We start from the raw sequence: 27,451 nt of genomic DNA, 5'->3' as shown, positions 1-27,451 counted from the left end.
TACAGGATCAATGAATTTTACACCATATATATATATTTTTTTGAAAATGCAGGAGAGCATGAACTGCATCTCTTCACGCCAGCATGTTAGTGCTTCATGAAAAGTATTATGGTGTGAGGTGTTGCTGTTCATACCCAGATGTACATGTATTTTCTTTGCATCCAAGAATTTTAAGAGATGAATGGTAGATTGCTGACAGGTCTGTAATTTGAAGGGATTTCCTAATTTAGTCTGAGGAGCATCAAATTTACAATTTTGGTAAAAGACTGACTATTCTTTCAATTTAGTATCAAAAGCACTAAAGAAGATGCTATCAAAGTGTTTTAAACATAAACACTATATAGTAAGTTTGGCCCTACCCTGAGGTCAGTAACCCTACCCCGGGGATCATGAAATTTACAATTTTGGTAGAGACTTTCCTGCTCTATATCACTATGCATTTAGTTTTTCTTAAACAGCAGTATTATAACTGCCTCCTTGAAGCTGGAAGGAACTGAATTTTCAGAGAGGGATGCGTTAATTATAGATGTTATTGCAGGAAGAAGAGAGTTTTTAAAAGCATCGTTTTATCAGACAGGTGGGCAGCAGATCCAGCTCACAAGACTTGTCTCCCGACTCTTTGATAATTGACTCAACTTCATCTACAGTCGTAAAATCAAAGGAAGTTAAACGTTTCCCAGTGAATTTCCCATCCACTACAAGAGGGTCTGACTGATCGGCTTGACTTTTTGATAATTGACTCAACTTCATCTACAGTCGTAAAATCAAAGGAAGTTAAACGTTTTCTAGTGAATTTCCCATCCACTACACGAGGGTCTGACTGATCGGTTTGACTTTGTTGAAGACCAACTTGGATCTTAGCCACTTTGTTTATGAAGAAATTTAAAAATGTCTCTACAAGATCAACACCAGCTGGAGTACTCGGTAGCAGAGATTGCTGCTGTTTTCCCATAAAGTCCTTGGTAATCTTAAAAAGCTATACTTAAGATTTCTCCCACTTTCCTCAATTTTGCATGAATTGTCTTAGCTTGGTATTGCACAAGATCATGGGATTGTCACTAGTATTCATATCCTGAGTAAGAACAAGATTTTCTGTAATTTTGTTTTGTAAATCAGTTAAGCTGGTCTTCTTGATTTTACGAAACGTTAAATCCTTCCTTGGTGGCTCCGGTTTCTTGACAGAAAGAGTTGCAAGAATACCCAAATTATCACATTGTTGGATGCCTTTTCTGTCAAAGGTAAGTATCTTTAACAACTGGAACTCCAAAAAGTATATCAGATGTTGACCTGGAGATGAGAAGGTCCAATGTATGCCCTTTCACATGGGTGGGCTGGTTTAAGTTATGAATGAAGTTCCTGCCATCTAGAATTTGCAAAAATATAACACAATGATCCTCTATTGTGGCCCTACCCTATCCCCGGAGGCCTTGATTTTAAAAAACTTGAATTTGCACCATGTCAATTAGAAGCTTTCATGTAAATTTCAACTTTTTTGGCCCAGTGGTTCTCGTCGAGAAGATTTTCCCTAATTATTAGCATTTAAAACCTTGATCCCCTATTGTGTCCCCACACTAACCCCAGGGGCCATGATTTTAACAAACTTTAATCTGAACTATGCTAGGAAGTGTTCATGTAAATGTCAACTTCTCTTGCCCAGTGGTTCTTGGATGATCTTTAAATGACCCCAAACCATTTTCACGATTATATGTATTTCCCTTTTGAAGGGAGCATAGCTGCCCTTCATTTGAGCAAACTTGAATCCCCTTCACCTAGAGATGCTTTATGCAAAGTTTGGTTGAAATTGGCCTGCTGCTTCTGGATTAAAACATTTTTAAAATTTGTCTGTATTTTCGCTATTATCTCCCCTTGGAGAAGGCAATAATTTGCCCTTCATTTGAATAAACTTGAATCCCTTCACCCAAGGATACTTTCTGCCAAGTTTGGTTCTAAAGAAGTTGAAAATGTTAAGTTTACAGACAGACAATTAACAAACAGGAAATGAAAAACTTGTATCATCCCCCCCCCCCCCCCCCCGTGTGACAATATTGAAAAGGGTGATAACTTTTTCTTGTATTGATAGATAGTGGAAAATATTCAGATCATGACATTTGACCTTTTCATTTGAAAACCAATGGGGGCCATCTACTTTTTAAGGGGCATCAGTGTACCAAGTTTGATCATGTCTGTCAAGGAAATGGTTCTCAAGATATTGAGTAGACAATATTTTATTCTGTCCAGTTTGACCCTTCACTTTTTCATCTAAAACCAGTGTACAAAGTTTGATATCTGTCAAACAAAGCGTTAAATATTAAGCTGAAAATATCTTGCTATGTCCAGTTTGACCCTCAACCCTGTGACCTGAAAATCAATAGGGTCATCTGATCTTCAAGGGCAATTACTGTGCCTAGTTTCAAACTACTCTTTAAATAATGAAAGGACAAGACTTAATTTTTCAAAGGAGGGCATAAAATAAAAATTTAAGTGGTTTTCCAAAGTAGTTACTGTTGTATATGTGAACTGCTGACTGTCGAAAATATGCATGGTTCTATAATGCCAGAAAAAGAGCCATCTCGGTGCAATTTCTTGAAAAGCCAAAAACTTATAAATACACCATGCTTCATGAGTGTAGACATAATCAGAGATAATTTTTGCACGTTTCATTGAAATCTCACTCATTATACATGTATCAGTAAACACTCTGTATTTCCTTATCAACTGAACATGCCATTTTTTGGCAAATTTGCTGATTTTTTTTTTAAAGATACATGTATATATACATGTAGGAGCAATATATGAAATTGCACCATTACTAAATAGTGACATTATTAAAGAGTTTCTACTAATCTTTCAATCCAAAATTATTTACAGTGCAGAAATAGTCACTACTGTACAGTCCTTTGCACTTAATTTAGCAGGTGGAAAACTAAGGAGGACACTCCTTTCTTAAAATATTAACTAAAGCTACCCAAAGCCGATTCGGAGTTTTTCTCTCTCGAGAAATCCACCTCAAAATAAAGACCTATAATTTCAATGGAAATTCTACTCAAGAACTAGTTTTCCAAGGGGAAGCCTACTCTACAAGTCCAATATTCAAGTGTATTAATTCTTTATTACCAACAACTTGAGAGTTTAGTATTGTCATTTCGAACTACCGTAAAATAAAGAAGTATCAAGGACCTCCACAAGTATACGCAACATTTACTTTGACACTGGCATTATTTTACTGCATCATTTCTCCTTCTTGTTTAGTCTCACAAGCAGGTAACAAGACTTTACAATTACATATTTATTTAGTTGTGCATTTAAAACAAACTGAAGTTGGACAAAAACAGAAATTCCAAGTATTCTACATTTCTAAAACCAGTGCATTTCTTGTTCATGTAATAAAAGCATTTATAAATCATGTCTCATTTATGTAGAAGTGCTACATCTATGCAATGATGTTTTGAAATGCCCAAATCAAAATAAACAAGTATCAAAACTGGAGGTCTTAACTTGACAATTTCTTTCAATAGCATGAAAATTAAGTACTTCAATTCCATTTTCATAGAAGATTATGTTACTATATGTATTATCAAAACAAAAAAGTCTCAAACCAAAAGGATACTAGTATTTAATGATAATATGTGTGTTGTCAAAACCATACATACAATTATCACTGATTTATATAATTCCTCTATAACTAAATTTAAATCAATATAAAAACTGAGTACATTTCATTTCTTTCATTTGCCGTGATGGATTAAACAATACCAAAAGTTTATGCCCTTAACAGTAATTTTGCTAACATTTTTTTTTTGGTACAACAATTACTGATGTCAAACATATCAATATAAATTATCCTGCACTTGTAGAAATTTCCACCAATTACAACTTCTGTTCACGAGTGTGCAAATTTGATAAACTAACACAAAATATGAACAACTCAGTATATGTGTGTATATACATTATATATACATGTATTGCGCAATGGTAGCATAAAATATCCAAATTACATGCACCTTTTCTTGTCACACATTGACCATTATATTACCGGTAGACAATGCACCAACTTCATGCACCTTTAAAACCTACTTCTTTTTTAAGCAACAAATACACACACTCAATTGATGCACAAGTTTTCACAACATTCCGCTCACAATGTCAAATATTATTGAATTAATTGATTAATGCAAAACGTTCAAATCAGATTTGGAGTAGGTGGAGCCTCGGCCAAGTTAGCAATGAACAATAATGAAATGATATAGTAACATCAAGTCACCATTGCTTAATGCTTTTAGACCCCATAGAACAGTGGATCACCCGGAATAATTTCATTCAGCAAAAGGCATCAATATAAATTTAAACACTCGCATAAAAAACACAACAACGAAAACAAGATGTGGAGCAATTACTTGTAATCAAGGGCCTAAAAATATAAAGCCTTACTGGTAATACAAAACCTATACATATCAAGGGCTTCACAAACATACAGATTTGCATCAATGGACTTATAACAGAACATCATAATTCTTGCAGTATTTTCATTTACACATCTTACACGTGATTGAAAAATGCTCATTTACACTCTTACAAAAATCTTAAGCTGCAAAATTGAAGACAGCTAGCCTGAAAATTTCATGCATAATAAAAAATGCCCCTCCGGCCTCTGGACGAAGTTGAAAAACATGAGAAAATCCTAAAGGTTTGTCTTGATCAGCCTGAAAAGACAAATGAACATTTCAATAAGAAGTTTTATGTTTAAACTTTGACAGAATTTTCAAAGTATGATGCAAAATTGAAATATTAATACCATAGTTATATAGCACCCTTTTCATACACTATGTACGCTCAAAGGTGCTAAAGGTGCTTGAAGCAGGTTATACACATGCATCATTTAATTGATAGTAGTATCACCAATTCAAAATATTGAGCAGACAATATGTTCATACATCAAAAGTGGATTGACCATGTGACCTAAATTTAATAGAGGTCATCTACTCCTTATGCTGTACCACTGCACCAAGTTTGGTGTCAAACAAGCAACTAATTCTAAAAATATAGGAGGCAATACATTACTATATCTAGTTTGACCGTTGACCATGTGACCTTAAAATCAATAGGGGTCATCTTCTCCTGAAGATGTACCAGTGTACCAAGTTTGATGTCTGTCAACCAAAGGTTTCTCAAGATATTGAGCAGACAGTATGTGCCTATGTCCAGTTTGACCCTTGACCATGTGACCTCAAAATCAATAGGGGTAATCTTCTCCTGAAGATGTACCACTGTACCAAGTTTGATGTCTGTCAAGAAAAGGGTTCTCAAGATATTGAGCAGACAATGTCTTCCATGTTCAGAGTAGATTGACCTTTTGACCTGAAAAACAATAGGGGTCCTTGGTCCTCTTCTAGTCATAACCGACCCACAAATGAAATATTACGATCAAGTGAATGGTTTTTAAGATATTGAGCAGACAACATGTGGTCTACTGACTGACCGACCGACAGGTGCAAAGCAATATGCCCCTCTTCTTTGAAGGGGGGTGGGAGGAGCAGGCATAAATATGTTTGTAAACAACACTGCTAAACGTTTTAAAAATTCATAAAACTTTAAATATACCTGTAATTGTCCTAGAACCATTATTAAAACTCCACCATCTAACGTTGGTTGGCAATCTGTTTTTGTTATCACATGTTGTACTTGTTGGAAAGGTAAGCCCTAGAGAAAAAAGAATTATTTTGAAATCTTTAATAATCCAATCAATGGTACCTAGATGCTTGCATGTTAAGTTTACAAACTGTATCCTGTATAGATGTTTGTAAAATATATATGCCCCCCCCCCCCCCCCCAAATTGGTGCAAAATTGAAAAGGGTTATACACGTGCATCATTTATTTGATAGTAGTATCACCAATTCAAGAGATGTTTGTAAAACATATATGCCCCCCCCCCCCCCCTGCAAAATTGGACAGGGTAATACACATACATCATGTCATTGATATCACCAATTCAAAATATTGAGCAGACAAAATCTTCCTATCTCAAGAGTGGATTGACCATGTGACCTAAAAATCAATAGGGGTCATCTACTCCTTATGCTGTACCAGTGTACCAAGTCTGGTGTCAATCAAGTAATTGATTCTCAAAATATAGAAAATAATATATTGCTATGTCCAGTCTGACCCTTGACCATGTGACCTCAAGATCAATAGGGGTCATCTTCTCCTGAAGATGTACCAGTGTACCAAGTTTGATGTCTGTCAAGCAAAGGGTTCTCAAGATAGTGAATTGACAGTATATTCCTATGTCCCGTAATGTTAGATGGCCTGTACTAAGTGTTTACAGCTTAGCATTTTAGTGGTATCTATATATTGGCTATGAATGAACTTACAGTCAAGCTTCACCTAAAGGAAAACAGGTCAAAAACCTATATATGTACAGGGTTTGACATTTACTTTTTTGAGCACTAGACCAGTCGGGCTACTTCAAATGATTTTTACTAGACCTGACTTTATATCCACTAGCCCTGACCAACTTTCCAGAAAAAAACCCTGATAGTTTCTCCATGTTTAAATACTTCAACGTTAAGTTTGAACCAAAACGTATTTAATTGTCTCAAAAATATCTTAAGTCTTGTCATTCAATTTGATTTTCAAACACGTTTTCTGTTTCTTTAAATTTTACCCAGCATGGATATTCTTTAATCTATTTAGTATAAAATGACCTCATCCGGCTTTTTATTTCATTTACATTTCATAAGCCCTGCTTTGTTTCTTCTTAACCTTTTCTTTTTTCTCCTGGGACGTCTTTCCTTGAGGACGAGAAGTCGTATTAAAATATAGACATTCCCGCACATATGTCAACACCGATAAATAGTCGTAATTTATTAACTTGATAAACACTTTATTATAGTCAATTCAAATAAACTGTTTAAAATTAACACCGAGTAGATGTCGTAAAACATCCCTACCGACCGCGACTTATTTATTAGAAATAAAAATAGAGATTATTCCATCATACGGTTCAAGATTGCTTGCAAATTCTTTACAGTTATTTTCTTTTTCGTTAAGAATAAAATATCTTACTGTTTAAAGTAAAGTTTCTTGTTTATTTTTAACACGACCAGTCGGACTAGTAAATCGACATTTTACCCGACCGGACCTATCATTTAGTAGACTCGGTCGGTCGGACGTGCCTTAGTGTCAAACCCTGAATGTATTGTATAGTGGTATATATTATGCAAACCTTCTCATAAAAAAAATCTTGAAAAAAGTGTGCATTATAATTGGCAAAATACGGTAACTGATTTTGGTAACTAGGGACAGCCGGGTAACCACAACCACACTTTTTTTTTTATTTGGCTTACTTTTTGTTGGGCCTCAATATTGTTCTTTAAACCCAATTTTCTACCAGTACATGAATCTATTCTAAAGTCGATACAATTGTAATAATAGGAATAATTAGAAATGTATGTTGGACTCAGGTCCCCCACATCACTGCTCTGGTAATGATAAATCTACCCAATTATGTAAAATCCTGCCATTTTTACCTTTATTTTTTCACAGACTGCATCTTTTCCTTGTTGTTGATCATCTTCAAATATCAATAAAGCATCAGGCTGAAGAAGAAGAAGACATTTATACATATATATTGAATAAAGCTTAACGATATCAAAATGCTTGAAAATGTTTTAAACAATAAACTAACAAAGCAGTCATAAATTCTCGGTTGCTCGCTTCAAACTCTCAAAACTTTGGTATTATTGTGATAGTGCATAAAAAGTTTTTTTCCCCAGTTGAAAGCCAGAATATTGTTCTGTTTTGTAATACATAAATCGTTTACCTGACTTCACAAAAACTTTGAAAAAATAAGTAAAACTTCTGAAAAATAGGTCGCTGTTGTTAACCTTACACCATTTTCTCCATGCAATATTCCTTCATTATGTTGGATTTTATGCATCTGTTGCAGTCCAACCATTACCATTTAAAATATAGCTACTTGTGGTCACCCTCACAATATTTGAATGAATGTTAATCAGATTCGTTTTCACCAGCTATTAGCCTCCAAGTTCAACACACCAGGGTTAAGGTGTCCCGAGCAAAGTTAAAACAACCATTATAAAATGTACCTCAGTGCACTTCACACTATATGACGTCACAATATAAAAGTACGTCACGACGTACAGGTCTATAGTTGTATCGCGGGAAAAATGTCATAATATTTTCTCGCTATTTACTGCCGTTATCTAGTGTTCAAGCTGTATATGTTTAAATCTGTTTGTCAGATGATTTTTCCCCAGTTTTCTTTGATAATATATAAGTCTTATATTTATATATATAGTATGCAAGTGACCTTGAAATCGCCCCCAATGTGTATAGTCATTTGGAACAAAGAAAACCAACGCATGTACATATCAACTCGGCACAGGTGAAAGATGACGATATTTTATTTCGATCAAGGCATATTCTTAAAGGTAACTAGTTGCAGATTTAGGATTTTGATACGGAAGGTAGAATATTTTGCCTCGTTTAGATACGATTTGGATGTGAATGTGGAAAATGCCCATCATTTGAATTGAGATTATGGAAATTGCTATATTTGAGAGGATATTGTACCGATCTGTATCACGTTTTAAATTTACCATATCAATGTTGACATATCAAGCCCAAACTGCAAATGATATGAGTGCATCTTTCCTCTGTACCTAAGCGATAAACAACTTAAAATCTAGCGGATAAAAATAGCTCTACATCACTTGTATGACGACGTAATAGTTAAGCGAAGGATTTCCCCACGTGATGCGATGTTTGTTTATGTATTGACAAACGATTTTTGCTAAAAATATGCGACACTTGGAAGAATTTTACTTTAATATGAATATGCTGTTATTACTTGTTATTTTACCCGGGACACCTTAACCCCGCTGCGAAATGAGCCAACCATATTGAAACTTTAAATCTCTAGTGAAGATCCGCAGCAAAAGTAGTAATATTGTCTAGTCGTTTTGCACCTTTTAAACTTGAGTCATTCAGTGCTAAACAACCATAATATGGTTGACTCATTTGAATTCAAAGGTTAATAGCTGGTAAAAACGAATCTGATCTGCCGAAATAGACGATTAACATTCATTCAAATATTGTGAGGGTGACCACAAGTAGCTATATTTTAAACGGTAATTCTAAGTTGGACTGCAATGGATGACGGATATATAAAATCTAACGTAATGAAGGAAAACTGCATGGAGAAAATAGTGTAAGGTTAACGACAGCGACCTAATTCTTGGAAGTTGAATTTATTCTTTCAAAGTTTCTGTGAAGTCAGGTAAACGATTTATGTATTACAAAACAGAACAATGCCCTGGCTTTCAACTGTGAAAACTTTATATGTATTATCATAATACTGAAGTTTTGAGAGTTTGAAGCGAGCAACCGAGAATTTATGGCTGCTTTGTTAGCTCCCTTCACACTATATATACCAGTTTGCTTAGATTGTGTCAAAACCCTGCGATTCAAATTAAAAGTAATGGGAGCACTGCACAAGGCACTCTACCAAAAATTAGTCAACGAGTCATTCAATCATAGTTTACTTTCTGAACAATGAGTTATTAAATCCCTTACAATCAAAGTCTTTTACAAAGGGACTACTGTCTAATGTACAACACTTGCTGCATAACAACACAGAAGGGTGCATGCTTACATGATAAAATTGTGAAATTTTGATGCTCCGCTCCTCATTGTTCGCACAACTGTCAAATGCCTGGTAGTAAGCAGTGACGAAGGCTTTTCCAATATTTTCAAAATTAGGATTCATGGTGTATATTGTGCTCAGAGCACAAAGTTTCTATCGCGATATGATATCGGCCGAAACGACTTTTCGATTCTATACTAGATGGCGCGTTTAAAACCGGAAGTACTGTGTTTAGATAACTAATACTTTGTAGAATTCGAAGTAGAAATTTCGTCTCATGCATTTCACTCAAGGTTGAAAAGACGACAAAACGATAATATTAGCGACTTTTCGCCTCGAAATAACGAAAAGTCGAAAAGACGACAAAATACAGATTTCCCCGTTATTTTGTTATCTGATTTTCTAGGAATTCAAAATGAAATTTGCTGTGTTTTCGATAATTACATTTACAAAAAGAAAACATCTAAAATTAAATTATAGTTCTTATGTACTTGTTTTCAACTGTTCAAAGAACTTTTTTTGTAAATGTTATACTAGTCATGTTCAATTAGAGGTTGGGGTGGGCAGGGGCCCTGGTCGGTCCACTTTTTACAATTTACTTTTCACGTTATTTTCACATACAAATCTCATATTAGACAGACATGATAGACGCACGGAAGAAAGACCGCGTGATAATCCGAGTATCTCCGTGAAACAACCGTGGATGGACAAGCAGAAACAGGCCGTGATCTTCCGTACGCTCCATGATCATGCCGGCACCGACCGAGATTTTTGACTTACGGGTAGCTACCGTGCCATGCCAAGAAATCCCGTCCGGTCTGAATTCGTTGGCTTCAATAGGGCCATATTACATGCTGATTAATAGTAGCCGTCGCTTATCTCTTAATTGCGGTCACTGATTTATAACGGTTTTTCTATACCGGAGATTTTGCTAAGAATTTCTTGGCATGCTTATCCGTAGAGAAACCGGCGTTTTCCGTGTCTGCATCATGATAAGTCACAGAACCCAAAGATGTTGGATCAGCCCAGACGACTAGAATTTTGCATCCGGTGTCGGGCCGGCTCCTGATCCGGGAATGTGTGAAAGGGACTTTACATTCGTAATATAGAAAGCCGTTTTTCTAGTGAATCAAGGTATTTAGCAATTATAGAGAAAAATGTTTTAAAAGGATGAAAAAGTCAAAATTGTACACTCTCAGCGTTACCTCTCTTGAAAATGGTTCACAATTTTTCGGTGGAATTCCCATAGATGCACATCGGACATCAGTGGCGGATTTAAGGGAGCGCAGCCGGCGCCACCTCCCCCTAAAATTTTCAAATTTATGGTAAATCGGGATATAGAAAAATGTACTAAACGATAAAAGAAGCAATAATTTCTTCCACTCCCGGAGAAATAAATGACAAAATCTTTTGATTCCTTGCATTATTTTATTGGGAGAATTTAATTGTGTTCTAAAAATTTATCAATTTCACTTTATTAGAAAAGATAGAAAATAGTAGAAATAACTAAATAGGAGACAAATTTCAAGCCCTATAAAATCTGTAGAACCCCGGAGCTTCCGGGGGCTTCGCACCCTTGGCCCCCACCACTGGGGGCCTCAAGGCGATCCTCAGACCCCCTGCCTCATAAAATGGCGCCCCCCGTAACCGCAATTCCTGGATCCGCCCCTGTTTACGACGTTGACAGAATAGGAAAAGAATGGAAATCTGAATATAAGTCAAAACATGTTAGTTAGACCCCCCTTTTCGATCCAGTTCGCCTCCCCGTGTCAAATACTTGCCGACGCCCCTGTACCTCTTGTGTTTTGCGAAAATTACTTTTTTGATATCATATATGAATCTGTGCTCCTTTCTACATTATTGTATTCTACAGTGGATGATTTTTCAGAAGTGCAATTTTCTACATCTTTAAAGGAAGAATCGGCAGGTTCTGAACAGTTCACCAATATGAATGAAGATCCTTGGGAAGAATACGGAACTTCATTACGCGTTAAAACATAGACTACCTTTCTTCCTACTGTGCATCATACAGGTACACCCCTTCCTCCGGAAACAACTTTATTCAGCTTTGACAGTTTGTTAATCTTTAAAGGAAGAATCGGCAGGTTCTGAACAGTTCACCAATATGAATGAAGAAACTGAGGTGGAGTCCTTGGGAAGAATACGGAACTTCATTACGCGTTAAAACATAGACTACCTTTCTTCCTACTGTGCATCATACAGGTACACCCCTCCCTCCGGAAACAACTTTATTCAGCTTTGACAGTTTGTTAAGTTTCCTTCTTATTCTTCTAAAAAGTCAATAATTTCATTTTCATAGTACTTTATAAACAATTACTGGATGCAGATGAGGCAGTACAACACTAATACAGTGCAATACTAATTTATTGTATTAATTCACTTTGAGTAGTTTAGTCCAAAACAATCAAAATCTTTATGTTGCATTTATTGATCTTAAAAAGTGCTTCGAATTTGTCGATAGAGATGTGATGCTATATAAACCTTTGTTACATAAGATAGATAATAAACTGTATAACTCGATAAAAAATATCTATCAAAGCTCACAATCATGTGTACGAGTTAATGGAAACTTACAAATGGGTTTAGCTGTAAAACTGGTGTTAAACAGGGCGATAATTTATCCCCTACCTTATTTTCAATTTTTATTAACGATTTGGTTTAGGATCTTGATTTAGGACTAGAGATAGTTAACCGTAAGCTGGTTATCATATTATATGCAGATGACATTGCTTTAATAGCCAAGTTTCCATGCAGAAGATTTACAAAGCATGTTAAACAAACTACATAACTGGCGTAGACGTTGGAGAGTATTTATAAATACCAACAAATCTAAGTGTATACATTTTCGCAAAAATAGATCCAAAGCAACTGATTTTGAATTCACTATAGGATTGAATAAGTTAGGAATTGTTGATAATTATAAATATCTGGGAATGATATTTACTTATACTGGTAATTTCATGAAAAATGCAGAGAATCTTGCTAAAGCAGGGGAGGGGGGAAAGTATATCCACAATTCATACTAATAAAGACTCTAGGTTTAGGGCTTATGAGATACTATTTGACCCCTGTGTAATACAATGTACCTGTCTTAGACTATGCATCTAGTGTCTGGAGTTTCAAAAATTTTCGATCAATAAATAATAATTAAAACAGGGCTATTCAGTATTTTATTGGGGTACATCGTTTTGCACGTACATTGGCTGTTTACAGAGACACTGGATCGATACCCAGTCAATATAGACGTTGGATAAATGTTATCCGATATATATATTGGAATAGTGTTTTGTCCTTTGACAATGAGCGTATTACAAGAAATATATTTGAATTTGATTACAATAGATGTACAAACAATTGGTGCAGTGATTTGAAAGAAATATTTCATAATTTAGAGTTAGACTATTATTTTGAATCAAAGCTAATGGTAGATATAAATATGTCTCCATCAAAAATACACTTTTATTATTCAAAACTTTAGGGCTATGAAATTTTCAATATTTCCAAATTGCGTACTTATGCATCTTTTAAAACGATTTTTGATAGGGAAAATTATGTAGTACTGGATATGCATAAATATTTACGTTCAATTTTGACGCAATTTCGATGTGGAATTTTTACCATTACGAATAGAGACTGGTAGATATCACGGAGAACCTGTTGAAGAACGAATTTGTACATTTTGTTCCGAAAATAGTGTAGAGGACGGAATTCATTTTTTATTGCACTGTCCTTTGTACTACAAATATCGATCAAAACTTTTTGAAAACACTGGATTTAACCAAATGTTGGTAAGGTCAGATATGGATGTATTGTGTGTGCTTATTTCAAATTATCATCGCCAGGTTGCAAAGTATTATTCTTCGTTAATGTGTATATTTCATGTTAATTTTCCTTTAATTCTTAATGCTGTGTTCAATCTTTAGCTCACCTGAGCTGAAAGCTCAAGTGAGCTTTTCTTATCGCCTTTTGTCCGTCTGTCTGTAAACTTTTTCCATCTTCGACTTCTTCTCCTGAACCACGGGACCAATTTCAACCAATCTTGACCAAAAGCATTCTTGGGTGCAAGACTTTCAAATTTGTTCAAACGAAGAGCCATACCCCCTTCAAAGGGGACATAATCACAAAAATAGGGTGGGGTCATTTAAAAATCTTTAAAAATCTTCAAGAACCATTGATCCAGAAGAGCTGAAATTTACATGAAAGCTTCCTGACATACAGCAAATTCAAGTTTCTTAAAATCATGACCCCTGGGGGTAGGATGGGGCCCCAATAAGGGATCAAAGTTTTACAAATATATAGGGGAAAACTTTAAAAGCCTTCTCAAGAACCACTAGGCTAGCTATAGGAAAGTAGAGAATTTACATTAAAAAAAGTTCCTGACATAGTGCAGATTCAAGTTTCTTAAAATCATGGCCATCGGAGGTAGGATGGTACCACATTAGGATATCAAAGTTTCACATGCGAATATATAGGTAAAATATTTGAAAATCTTCTCAAGAACCACAAAGCTAGAAAAGTAGAAATTTATATGAAAGCTTCCTGACATAGTGCAGATTCAAGTCTGTTAAAATCATGACCCCCGGGGGTAGGATGGGGCCACAATAGGGATCAATGTTTTACATGCTAACCCAGCGTTCTTGAAGATTTTCAAAGATTTTACCTTTTATATTCGTATGTAAAACTTTGATCACCTGTTATGGCCCTATCCTACCCCCCCCCCCCCCGGGGGGGGGGGGGGGGGGTCATCATTTTAACAGACTTGAATCTGTACTATGTCAGGAAGCCTTCATGTAAATTTCTACTTTCACTTGAATCTGCACTTTGTCAGGAAGCTTTCATGTAAATTTCTACTTTCAGGAAAGTAGAAATTTACATTAACGCTTCCCAGGATAGTGCAGATTAAAAAAACCTGACCCCCTTGGGTAGGATGGGGCCACAATTGGGAAATTTTACATACAAATATATAGAGAAAATGTTAAAAATCGTCAAGAACTATTGAGCCAAAGAAGTTTACATTTACATGAAAGATTCCCCACATAGGTCAGATTCAAAAATTTATAAAAATTACCGGAATGGCCTCCGGTGTAGGTTGGGGCCACAATAGGGATCAAGTTTTACATGCAAATATACAGGGAAAATCTTGTATGGGCCAAAGTGACTCAGGTGAGCGATGTGGCCCATTTGCCTCTTGTTATACAATTATGATGTAAAATACCGGTGTGATCCGAGCAACAAATAGTAAATAATTTCAAGCTCTTTTGGGCAACACCAATTACCAGAAGAGAAACAGTCGGAATAAAATCTGCATACGAAAAAGACAAGATATCAGACTCACGATCACTTCACCCCTATCTCTCTTTGGAGAGGATCTAGGACTCCCCCCTAAAACTTTGATCACTTTTATTACTTCATGATGGTATTAGAGACTAGTGGTTAAGTACTTGAGCCATGTTTGTTTTTATAGTTCAAATATTGTGTTTTAGATCGAAGGTTACAATTACTTAATACGCAAGTTTAACATACCTATAGAAACCGGTGAAATACCAATTCTATTTTTAAAAAAAACACATTGCCCCCGTATGATGGAACTTCGAACTCGTGCTGAACATGTACACCTGTATATAGAATCGTACGCAGTACGATAGTAGACGCTTGGTAACACAGGCTTTTTTTCCTCCCCTGTCTTTATAGACAAATGCACCCTCTGCTTCAATAATGCAGATAAAGCATCTTCAAAATTTGGTAATTTGTCCAACTTAAACGTAGTCAAAATATTGGCTTCGAAAGCATGGTTTTCTATGCTACCGAGGACTGGAAGTAAGGGACTTTCATTGGTTGAATATCGCAATAAGGAATAGTAAATTGACCAATCGCATATAGAAGACGAGACACACCTTCCAGCCAAAATACTGGCCTGATGACCAACGGTAGATTCAAGTATGCGGTCGCAAAATTAGAAAATTCTCATGTATTCTACATACTAGTATTCTTAACCAAGTAAAAAGGTCAATATATCGTAACACCTGTACCATCCGTTAGATGCGTTTACTGGAATACATGTACACGACAAAATACCCAAGATTTACTAGATATTCATCCATCAGTGCCAATTCCCAAGAAACTGAGTACTATTTCACTATTGACGCTTTCTTCGTCTGAAAACTCTTGCCCAAGTAATAAGTACATATGTTTGGTATTTGATATTTTATTTTTCAAGTTTTTGAAAGCACTACGAAAGGGGTCGATTTTTTCTGCAAGGTATATCCCTTTTCACATGCCCGGTTTGGACATCACGTGTGGATACCCCAATACATCATACGAGTCAGGCGCCAGGTTTCATCTACATTCCCCGTTGAATTCAGTGCATCTGCCCTTGGAACGTCCGTTAGCGGCATTTTCGTTGCTCATCTGTCCCATTTCCATGATGTCGCGGGTATTCCCAGAATTAAGTAATTCCAAGATGGACTGCAAATACTGGAGCTGATGTGGTGCTGCAATTGTATATGAATGATCATTTTTAAAGTTCCAATTCCAACGTTTCCTTAAAAGATACGGATAAAGCTTATGATCGATTGTAAACTCAGTATAATTAAATCCTTACCGAGGAACTGAGACATGAAATCTGCAATGTCGGCCGTATTTCCGCTCGTCACGTGGTTCTCCACTTGTTGAAAGTGCAATATGGCCGACTTGATGTAGTCCGTGTACATTTGCAGGATGGCAGTAATGGCGGGAGTGGCGTCTGTAGTCGTGTATGTTGGTACGATTTTCTTTAGCCAAGCCTCTGTCTCAGCGAAGGGTTTGGTTTCGGATAACCTGTTTTAAATATTAGCCATTTTCAGTTATATTTTCATACACTTACATTAAAATCGTAATATAGGAGTCCAGTTTTTACTAGTGAATCAAGATATTTAGCATTGGAGAAAAATGTATCAAAAGGACGAATTCAAATTGTACACTTTGATTTACCTCTCTTGAAAACGGCTAACAACGTGTTGGTGGAATTCCCATAGATCATGCACACTCGGACATTGAAATACGAAGCCATTGTCCGTCAAAAGCAGATTCAGTTTCTCATCGAACATGACTGGTGTCCAGTTATCATGCTCAGCTTTCCACATGAGCATTTTCATTTTTGCAAGGAATTCCACAATATCTGAAAAAATATGAATAGTAAAACCACGCTTACTTAAATATACCTGTTTACAGCATGCAATAAGTAGCAAAGATTTACAAATACCATTAAGTTGGAAATATTCAATGTGTTCCATAATGTCCCCGTAGGCATGTCTATGCGCTGCCATAACAATTTTCTGGGCGACATTGTCCACAACGGTCGTATCCGCTACCCACTTCTCCAAGACTTCCTTCACGCCATTGTTAATTTTCCAGTCACCCTCGGCCATTTCACGAACTTGGTTCTTGAAAACATCTAGATAAGGTTCAATGTATATGAAAGTACTTGTACAATTCGTTTTTGTGACAATACATAGCAAGATGACAAAAGCATGCCAACATTACAATTTTTCACTACGTATTAACTATTTCATTTTAGGCAGACATAACTGAGGAATCAAATGAATATAATAGTGTTTATATTCAGAACTTGGTATTTTCTAATCAGGTGTTGAAAATAAAACATTTCAGCTCCTATTGTGTAGAGTGTTGAAACGCTGTGGTTGTCATTTTGTGGACTTATTTGCAAAGAAATCTATGCTTGGCTGAGAAATTTTAAACCACGAAATAGTTGCATGTTTTTGCATCTATTATTCACAAGATCAGAGTTAGCTTGTTACCGTCATGGGTTCTTTCCACGAAATATTGAAAAATCAAACGATGCAGTATTTTTCATTTAACTGTAGTATCAAAGACGGACATTTAGAAGTACAATGTACCTATAACATTTCTTTCATACGAGTAACATTCACTTATAAAATTACAGCTGCTAAAATTTGAGATTATATTTCGGTTTACGTCACAGGTCTAATATCAATTCTCTATATATAGTTCTACTCACAGAAAATTATTTGGTTGACTCTCGTCGTTGCACACTGGAAATGGGCATTCAAAAACTCTCCGGCAACGTTAACAAAAGTCTGTTCTTTGAGCATCATCTGGTCAGCGTCGTTATACCACACATTCAGCATTGTAACAACATTATGTGGCGTTAACGGCATCTCCGCTGAAAATTCAAGGGATGTCAATGAAATGTTGAAATGTAATTGATCCTTGCAATATCATTTGAAAGCATTCCATGAGAACTTGGCTATTTTTTCAAACATACTTACATTTATATGGTCCACTTGGAAAGCTGCGGAAGTATGGTTTCAGGAGCTTTTCAATCATTTTGTACAGATAATTGTATGTTGGAGAGGAGGGGTCAAGTTCTTTGTTATTGAGTGGTCTGTTACCGGGGATAGTGAATTCTGGTGTAGACCCGCTCAGTGGTCCGATACCCCTCATGGAATATTCAGGCCTACTTCCGTCAACTACATACTGTCTTAAGCTTGCTGCGAGTCTCTCTAGTTTGCCGACGATGACGCGTAGTTCATCCTCGGAACTCACTGGCTTTGATAGCGAACCTGTGTGAAAATAGACGACAGTTGTAGTGAACAAAGAAATCTTCTGTACGGTATTCATGGGGCACGTTTGATTGGGAAGACTCGAGTAACTCTATAGAGTGATGCCTGAGCATGCGCAGAGGCTAGACTCCTTGAATGTGAATAAAACAACTGTTGTTCTAGTGTTGTTTTGAAAATCGTATCAATGGCAATTTATTTAAATGTGGTAGTTCATTTTAATACCGAGAAGTATTTAATTTCTATTACATGAATCACATGTATCCTTTTTCATGGTAATTTTGCTCTATATTCCCAAAAGTTTTTTTTGTTTTTTTTTATAATTTATTTGTTTTTTGACACATACAATATAATCACACAGACAAATAAACAAACGGACAATCAATCATACATACATTTCATTCTCTCCTGTGGTCACTTGCTGTACAGTATTGAAGCATAACAAAAAAACATGTAAAAATTAAAGAAATTATTCAAAAATATCTTCCACATTTTATCAAAGCTGTGCATTCTATGTTTTTGAATTGCAGCATATTTTTCCACATGATATTTTAACTTTAAGTGACATAATAATCCAACAAGGTTTGGTTCCTTATCCTGCATTAAACAGGTAAAGATGTATTGTTTAACATATAAAATTATAAAATTCATAACTTTGTTATTAAAAGTTAGTGGATTTTCACCTAATATAATATTGGACACATTAAAACCTACTCTTTCTGAAGTTTTTCTATATATATGAAGACTCAACTCACTCCACAATGTTTGGGTTTTATCACATGAAGCAAAAATATGTGTCATCGTCTCCACATTACTTGTACAAAATCTACAGCAGTCATTTGTTTTAACATTAATTTTTTTCAAATAATATCCAACAGGAAGGATTCTATGTAAAATTCTAAACTGTAGCCATTGAGCAGAAGAATCAGTTGTTTTGAAACAAATTTTAAACACCCCTTGTATGGAAATATCACCCACTCCATATGGAGACAGTTCAGCTTTCCATATATCCCCAAAAGTTATTTCACGTGTCAAACTCAATATTTCTCTTCATTCTCCGCCGTGTTGAACACTTGAGGCTCCCGCTATTGTCGGGAGTAAACTTTTCCAACCCGTGTTCAACACTAGTGTCATGAAATACACTTTATATTTGCAACTCTAGCAACTCGTGTAACTTCCGAGTTGTTCAATCAAACGTGCCCAAAGAGACTAGCAATTATGTGCAACCCATTTTGTGCGTGTTCGAGTGGTATAAACAGTTTCACTGCAGCTCGAAAAGACTTGCCGATACATTTTAAATCTCAATTATTACTCACGATGGAAAAGTTAGACAAAAAGTCTTTCCATGAAAAAAAAACCCCTTACCTTGCAAAACTACTAGCAAAACCACGAGGACTTTCCAAAACTCCATGCTTTGTTTCTATGATGTGATGTCAGTGATACCGGTCGTCTCAAAGTAAACGCACTCACCCGCTCAGTCCTTTTATACCTACCCGACGTCTTGCTGTGTAACAATTGGCTGTTGAAATTTGATGACACATGTATTTTTGCTGAGAATTTATTTTTTTTCAGATCCAAGTTCCGTATTGTCTTCATTCGTAGAACTCATCAGCTTACAACAGATGATACAATTATAACATTGACATTATAAATAGTTTAAATGAGAGTGAATATAATGTTTTACATGTATATGCATATTGATTGTACGGTAATAGTATCATAGACCCCTCCCCCCCCCCCCCCCAACAGAATAAAAACCAAGAAGCATATGAGTCACAATGCTTACCCGAATTTCTTTGGACCTGTTCAGATTTTAAAAAGATTTCCCCCTCTTTATTGCCACGAAAATTTTTGACCCAATATCATGACTTCACTCCAGCCACTCTGGTCCATTTTACAAACAACCTTACGATTAAGATGAAAACTTTTAAACACTGTAATTGTTTTACAATTCTCCTCTCGTATATTTTAAAATGAGCAAAACTGAGTTTATACGCAGGTGATAAAACTGGCAATTGATCTCAATTGAGTACAAAACAGAGACAAAAATATAATCTTAATCGTAATTGTTTTTAGCTCACCTAAACTGAAAGTTCAAGTGAGCTTTTCTGATAACCAGTTGTCTGTCGTCTGTCCGTAAACTTTTCATACTTTCGACTTCTTCTCCAGAACCACTGGGCCAATTTCAACTTGGTACAAATCATCTTGGGTGAAGTGGATTTGAGTTTGTTCAAATGAAGGACCATGCCCCCTTAAAAGGGGAGATAATCACAAAAACGCAAAAATAGAATGGGGTGATTTAAAAATCTTCATCTCAAGAACCACTAGTCCAGAAAAGCTGAGCTTCCTGACATAGTGGAGATTCAAGTTTGTTTAAATCATGACCCCCAAGGGTAGGATGGGACCACAATAGGAGATCAAAGTTTTAAATGCAAATATATAGGGAAAATCTTTGAAAATCTTCTTCTCAAGAACCACTGGGCCAGGAAAGTAGAATTTACATGAAAACTTTCTGACTTGGTGCAAATTCAAGTTTGTTAAAATCATGACCCCCGGGAGTAGGATGGGGTCACAATAGGGGATCAAAGTTTTACAGACAAATATATAGGGAAAATCATTAAAAATCTTCTTCTCGTGAACCTCAGGACCAGTAAAGTTTATATTTACATGAAAGCTTCCTGACATTGTGCAGATTCAAGTTTTTAAAACCATGGCCCCGGAGGGTAGGGGTCACAATAGGGGATTTACATACAAATATATATAGAGAAAATATTTTAAAATATTCTTCTCAAAAACCATTGGATCAGAGAAGTTTACGTGAAAGCTTCCTGACATAGTGCAGTTTCAAATTTTGTAAATATCATGGTCCCCGAGAGTAAGTTGGGGCCACAATAGGGATCAAAGTTTTATATGCGAATATGTAGGGAAAATCTTTAAATATGGGCCGATGTGACTCAGGTGAGTGATGTGGCCCATGGGCCTCTTGTTTTTGAAAATTACCAGCATTGAGCTAAAAATACCCAATACAAAAACAGATAATAACCACACACCCCCCCCCCCCCCCCCCAAGATGCGCACATAACCAGCCATTTTCAGTGACTTGATATCTCGCTTTCTCAGTGAAAGGTAATCAGTGGCGGATTTAAGGGGGAGGGGCGCAGCCGCCCCCCCCCCCCAATAAAATTTTCAAATTTAAGGTAAATCGTGGTATCTTGTTTAGAAAACTATCCTAAACGATAAAAGAAGCAATAATTTCTTCCACTTCCGGAGAAATGAATAACAAATCTTTTGATTTCTTGAAATACTTTATTGGGAGAACTTAATTTTTTCCAAAAACCCTTAAAATTTGCGTCATTTTTATTAATTTCATCTTATAAAAAGAGATAGAAAATAGTACAAATGACTAAATAGGAGACATATTTCAAGCTCTATAAAACTTGAAAAATCCAGGAGCCCCCACCAGGGCAAAGCCCTGGACCCACTAGGGGCCTCAAGGCGGCCCCCAGACCCCCTGCCTCATAAAGTGGCGCCCCCCGTAACCACAATTCCATGATCCACTCCTGGTAATAAAGCCTTTTTGTATCATATAAGAAAATAATTTCACCTTCCACTTTGTCGTAATTTCGAGAAAGTATCTTGTAATTACAAAATACTTATCTTGAAATTACGAGCAAATTTTTTGTAATTAACCATGAGTTCGCATGAGAGAGAGAGAGAGAGAGAGAGAGAGAGAGAGAGAGAGTTTTTCCCTATATATTTGCATTTAAAACTTTGATCCCCTATTGTGGCCCTATCCTACCCTTGGGGGTCATGATTTGAACAAACTTGAATTTCCACTATATCAGGAAGCTGTCATGTCAATTTCAGCTTTTTTGGACTAGTGGTTCTTGAGAGGAAGATTTTTAAATGACCCCATCCTATTTTTGCGTTTTTGTGAAACTCGAAGCCCCTTCACCCAAGAAAAGTTTACGGACACACGACAGACAACTGGTAATCAGAAAAGTTCACTTGAGCTTTCAGTTCAGGTGAGCTAAAAACAATTACGATTAAGATTATATTTTTGTCTCTGTTTTGTACTCAATTGAGATCAATTGTGCTCCAGGTAAGAATGCAGTTTTATCACCTGTGTATAAACTCAGTTTTGCTCATTTTAAAATATGCGAGTGGAGAATTGTAAAACAATTACAGTGTTTTAAAGTTTTCATCTTAATCGTAAGATTGTTTGTAAAAAGGACCAGAGTGGCTGGAGTGAAGTCATGATATTGGGTCAAAAATTTTCGTGGCAATAAAGAGGGAGAAATCTTTTAAAAATCTGAACAGGTCCAAGGAAATTCGGGTAAGCATTGTGGCTCATATCCTTCTTGGTTTTTATTCTGGTGGTGGTGGTGGGGGGGGGGGGGGGTCTATGATACTATTACCGTACAATCAATATGCATATACATGTAAAACATTATATTCACTCTCATTTAAACTACTTATAATGTCAATGTTATAATTGTATCATCTGTTGTAAGCTGATGAGTTCTACGAATGAAGACAATACGGAACTTGGATCTGAAAAAAATAAAAAATTCTCAGCAAAAATACATGTGTCATCAAATTTCAACAGCCAATTGTTACACAGCAAGACGTCGGGTAGGTATAAAAGGACTGAGCGGGTGAGTGCGTTTACTTTGAGACGACCGGTATCACTGACATCACATCATAGAAACAAAGCATGGAGTTTTGGAAAGTCCTCGTGGTTTTGCTAGTAGTTTTGCAAGGTAAGGGTTTTTTTTTCATGGAAAGACTTTTTGTCTAACTTTTCCATCGTGAATAATAATTGAGATTTAAAATGTATCGGCAAGTCTTTTCGAGCTGTAGTGAAATTGTTTATACCACTCGAACACGCACAAAATGGGTTGCACGTAATTGCTAGTCTCTTTGGGCACGTTTGATTGAACAACTCTGAAATTACACGAGTTGCTAGAGTTGCAAATAAAAAGTGTTATTTCATGACACTAGTGTTGAACACGGGTTGGAAAAGTTTACTCCTGACTTTAGCAGGAGCATAAAGTGTTCAACACGGCGGAGAATGAAGAGAAATATTGAGTTTGACACGTGAAATAACTTTTTGGGTATATAGAGCAAAATTACCATGAAAAAGGATACATGTGATTCATGTAATAGAAATGTAAAAGTTTTCGGTATTAAAATGAACTACCACATTTAAATAAATTGCCATTGATACGATTTTCAAAACAACACTAGAACAGTTTTATTCACATTCAAGGAGTCTAGCCTCTGCGCATGCTCAGGCATCACTCTATAGAGTTACTCGAGTCTTCCCAATCAAACGTGCCCCATGAATACCGTACAGAAGATTTCTTTGTTCACTACAACTGTCGTCTATTTTCACACAGGTTCGCTATCAAAGCCAGTGAGTTCTGAGGATGAACTACGCGTCATCGTCGGCAAACTAGAGAGACTCGCAGCAAGCTTAAGACAGTATGTAGTTGATGGAAGTAGGCCCGAGTATTCCATGAGGGGTATCGGACCACTGAGCGGGTCTACACCAGAATTCGCTATCCCCGGCACCAGACCACTCAATAACAAAGAACTTGACCCCTACTCTCCAACATACAATTATCTCAACAAAATGATTGAAAAGCTCCTGAAACCATACTTCCGCAGCTTTCCAAGTGGACCATATAAATGTAAGTATGTTTGAAAAAATAGCAAGTTCTCATGGAATGCTTTCAAATGATATTGCAAGGATCAATTACATTTCAACATTTCATTGACATCCCTTGAATTTTCAGCGGAGATGCCGTTAACACCACGTAATGTTGTTACAATGCTGAATGTGTGGTATAACGACGCTGACCAAATGATGCTCAAAGAACAGACTTTTGTTAACGTTGCCAGAGAGCTCTTGGACGCCCATTTCCAGTGTGCAACGACGAGAGTCAACCAAATAATTTTCTGTGAGTAGAACTATATAGAGAATTGATATTAGACCTGTGACGTAAACCGAAATATAATCTCAAAATTTTAGCAGCTGTAATTTTATAAGTGAATGTTACTCGTATGAAAGAAATGTTATAGGTACATTGTACTTCTAAATGTCCGTCTTTGATACTACAGTTAAATGAAAAATATTGCATCGTTTGATTTTTCAATATTTCGTGGAAAGAACCCATGACGGTAACAAGCTAACTCTGATCTTGTGAATAATAGATGCAAAAACATGCAACTATTTCGTGGTTTAAAATTTCTCAGCCAAGCATAGATTTCTTTGCAAATAAGTCCACAAAATGACAACCACAGCGTTTCAACACTCTACACAATAGGAGCTGAAATGTTTTATTTTCAACACCTGATTAGAAAATACCAAGTTCTGAATATAAACACTATTATATTCATTTGATTCCTCAGTTATGTCTGCCTAAAATGAAATAGTTAATACGTAGTGAAAAATTGTAATGTTGGCATGCTTTTGTCATCTTGCTATGTATTGTCACAAAAACGAATTGTACAAGTACTTTCATATACATTGAACCTTATCTAGATGTTTTCAAGAACCAAGTACGTGAAATGGCCGAGGGTGACTGGAAAATTAACAATGGCGTGAAGGAAGTCTTGGAGAAGTGGGTAGCGGATACGACCGTTGTGGACAATGTCGCCCAGAAAATTGTTATGGCAGCGCATAGACATGCCTACGGGGACATTATGGAACACATTGAATATTTCCAACTTAATGGTATTTGTAAATCTTTGCTACTTATTGCATGCTGTAAACAGGTATATTTAAGTAAGCGTGGTTTTACTATTCATATTTTTTCAGATATTGTGGAATTCCTTGCAAAAATGAAAATGCTCATGTGGAAAGCTGAGCATGATAAATGGACACCAGTCATGTTCGATGAGAAACTGAATCTACTTTTGACGGACAATGGCTTCGTATTTCAATGTCCGAGTGTGCATGATCTATGGGAATTCCACCAACACGTTGTTAGCCGTTTTCAAGAGAGGTAAATCAGAAAGTGTACAATTTGACTTCGTCCTTTTGATACATTTTTCTCCAATGCTAAATATCTTGATTCACTAGTAAAAACCCAGCTTCCTATATTACGAATGTAACGTTTGTATGTGTTTGAAAACGGAATTGAAAATGGCTAATATTTGAAACAGGTTATCCGAAATCAAACCCTTCACTGAGACAGAGGCTTGGCTAAAGAAAATCCTACCCACATACATGACTACAGACGCCGCCCCCGTCATTACTGTCATCCTCCAAATGTACACGGACTACATCAAGTCGGCCATGTTGCACTTTCAACAAGTGGAGAACCACGTGACGAGCGGAAATACGGCCGACATTGCAAATTTCATGTCTCAGTTCCTCGGTAAGGATTTGGATAGCACTGAATATAAATAATTATACTGAGTTTACAATCGATCATAAGCTTTGTCCTTATCTTTTAAGGAAACGTTGGAATTGGAACTTTAAATATGATCATTCATATACAATTGCAGCACCACATCAGCTCCAGTATTTGCAGTCCATCTTAGAATTACTTAATTCTGGGAATACCCGCGACATCATGGAAATGGGACAGATGAGCAACGAAAATACCGCTAACGGACGTTCCAAGGGCAGATGCACTGAATTCAACGGGGAATGTAGATAAAACCTGGCGTCTGAATCGTATGATGTATTGGGGTATCCACACGTGATGTCCAAAGCAGGCATGTGAAAAGGGATATACCTTGCAGAAAAAATCGACCCCTTTCGTAGTGCTTTCAAAAACTTGAAAAATAAAATATCAAATACCAAATATATGTACTTATTACTTGGGCAAGAATTCCAGATGAAGAAAGTGTCAATAGTGAAATAGCACTCAGTTTCTAGGGAATTGGCATAGTTGAATCTAGATTATAATATCTATAATGTATAATCTTCGTGCAATCTTGACGATTTTTAACATTTTCTCTATATATTTGAATGTAAAACTTTCCTATTGTGGCCCCATCCTACCCTGGGGGGTCGGGGATTTTTTAATCCGCACTATGTCGGGAAGCTTTCATGTAAATTTCTACTTTTCTAGCTTAGTGGTTCTTGAACATTTTCAAATTCGCATGTAAAATTTTGAACCCCCAATGTGGTACCATTCTACCCCCGTGGGCCACGATTTTAAGAGAATTGAATTTGCACTACGTCGGGAACTTTAATATGAATTTCTACTTAACTAGCCCAGTGGTTCTTTTAGATTTTTAAATGACCCCATCCTATTTTTGCATTTTTGTGATGTTCCCTTTGAAGGGGGCATGATCCTTCATTTGAACAAACTTGAAAGCCTTGCACCCAAGAATGCTTTTGGTCAAGATTGGTTGAAATTGGTCCGGTGGTTCTGGAGAAGTCGAAAATGGAAAGTATACAGACGGACAAAATGCGATAAGAAAAGCTCACTTGAGCTTTCAGCTCGGAGCTAAAAATGGAACAGTGTTAAGAAGTAAAGGAAAATTAACATGAAATATACTCATTAGAAATGCATACATGTTGTAAGTAAAGACCTGTAGTACCAAGTTCATCAGTGTTTCATTTGATATTGAGGAAAGTATGTGACCATATGAATGTAGACATAAATACATACACAAATTACATTCTTAATTTTTTGAAAATAAGTGACTGTGTACGAATTAACGAAGAATACAAATACTTTGCTACCTGGCGAGGATAATTTGAAATTAGCATACACAATAAATCCATATCTGACCTTACTAACATACACAATACAACCATATCTGACCTTACTAACATTTGGTTAAATCCAGTGTTTTCAAAAAGTTTTGATCGATATTCGTAGTACAAAGGACAGTGCAATAAAAAAATTAATTCCGTCCTCTACACTATTTTCGGAACAAAAGGTACAAATTCGTTCTTCAACAGGTTCTCCATGATATCTACCAGTCTATTCGTAATGGTAAAAATTCCACATCGAAATTGTCTCAAAATTGAACGTAAATATTTATGCATATCCAATACTACGTAATTTTCCCTATCAAAAATCGTTTTAAAAGATACATAAGTACGCAATTTGGAAATATTGAAAATTTCATAGCCCCAAAGTTTTGAATAATAAGTGGGTTTTTTTTATGGAGACATATTTATATCTACCATTAACGTCGACTCAAAATAATAGT

General features: G+C 36.2%; 3 protein-coding genes across 3 annotated transcripts; 1 reads left to right on the top strand and 2 right to left on the bottom strand.

The window, feature by feature from the left end:
- Positions 1 to 3,271: 3,271 nt before the first annotated feature.
- On the bottom strand, positions 3,272 to 9,898 carry LOC125682979 (probable nuclear transport factor 2). The gene is made up of 4 exons (XM_048923629.2): positions 9,675 to 9,898; positions 7,528 to 7,596; positions 5,599 to 5,697; positions 3,272 to 4,700 (listed from the first exon to the last, which is right to left on the bottom strand). The coding sequence occupies exons 1-4, from the start codon at positions 9,786 to 9,788 to the stop codon at positions 4,581 to 4,583; spliced, it is 402 nt and encodes a 133-aa protein (XP_048779586.1). The 5' UTR covers positions 9,789 to 9,898; the 3' UTR covers positions 3,272 to 4,580.
- A 5,977-nt stretch (positions 9,899 to 15,875) lies between these two features.
- LOC125682947 (uncharacterized) lies at positions 15,876 to 19,796 on the bottom strand. Its single transcript, XM_048923588.2, has 7 exons — positions 19,631 to 19,796; positions 17,975 to 18,268; positions 17,704 to 17,868; positions 16,927 to 17,118; positions 16,656 to 16,842; positions 16,288 to 16,502; positions 15,876 to 16,177 (listed from the first exon to the last, which is right to left on the bottom strand). Exons 1-7 carry the CDS (start codon positions 19,674 to 19,676, stop codon positions 16,023 to 16,025), a joined length of 1,254 nt encoding a protein of 417 aa, XP_048779545.1. The 5' UTR covers positions 19,677 to 19,796; the 3' UTR covers positions 15,876 to 16,022.
- A 3,066-nt stretch (positions 19,797 to 22,862) lies between these two features.
- Positions 22,863 to 26,085, top strand: LOC125682961 (uncharacterized). The gene is made up of 7 exons (XM_048923613.2): positions 22,863 to 23,028; positions 23,668 to 23,961; positions 24,067 to 24,231; positions 24,816 to 25,007; positions 25,092 to 25,278; positions 25,439 to 25,653; positions 25,784 to 26,085. The coding sequence occupies exons 1-7, from the start codon at positions 22,983 to 22,985 to the stop codon at positions 25,936 to 25,938; spliced, it is 1,254 nt and encodes a 417-aa protein (XP_048779570.2). The 5' UTR covers positions 22,863 to 22,982; the 3' UTR covers positions 25,939 to 26,085.
- Positions 26,086 to 27,451: the final 1,366 nt, after the last annotated feature.

The sequence above is a fragment of the Ostrea edulis genome, chromosome 1 (assembly GCF_947568905.1).
Source record: "Ostrea edulis chromosome 1, xbOstEdul1.1, whole genome shotgun sequence".
In the NCBI taxonomy this organism is placed as follows: Eukaryota; Metazoa; Mollusca; class Bivalvia; order Ostreida; family Ostreidae; genus Ostrea; species Ostrea edulis.
Note: the sequence above shows the minus strand (reverse complement) of the source record. Positions and strands in the feature narration are given on the sequence as shown.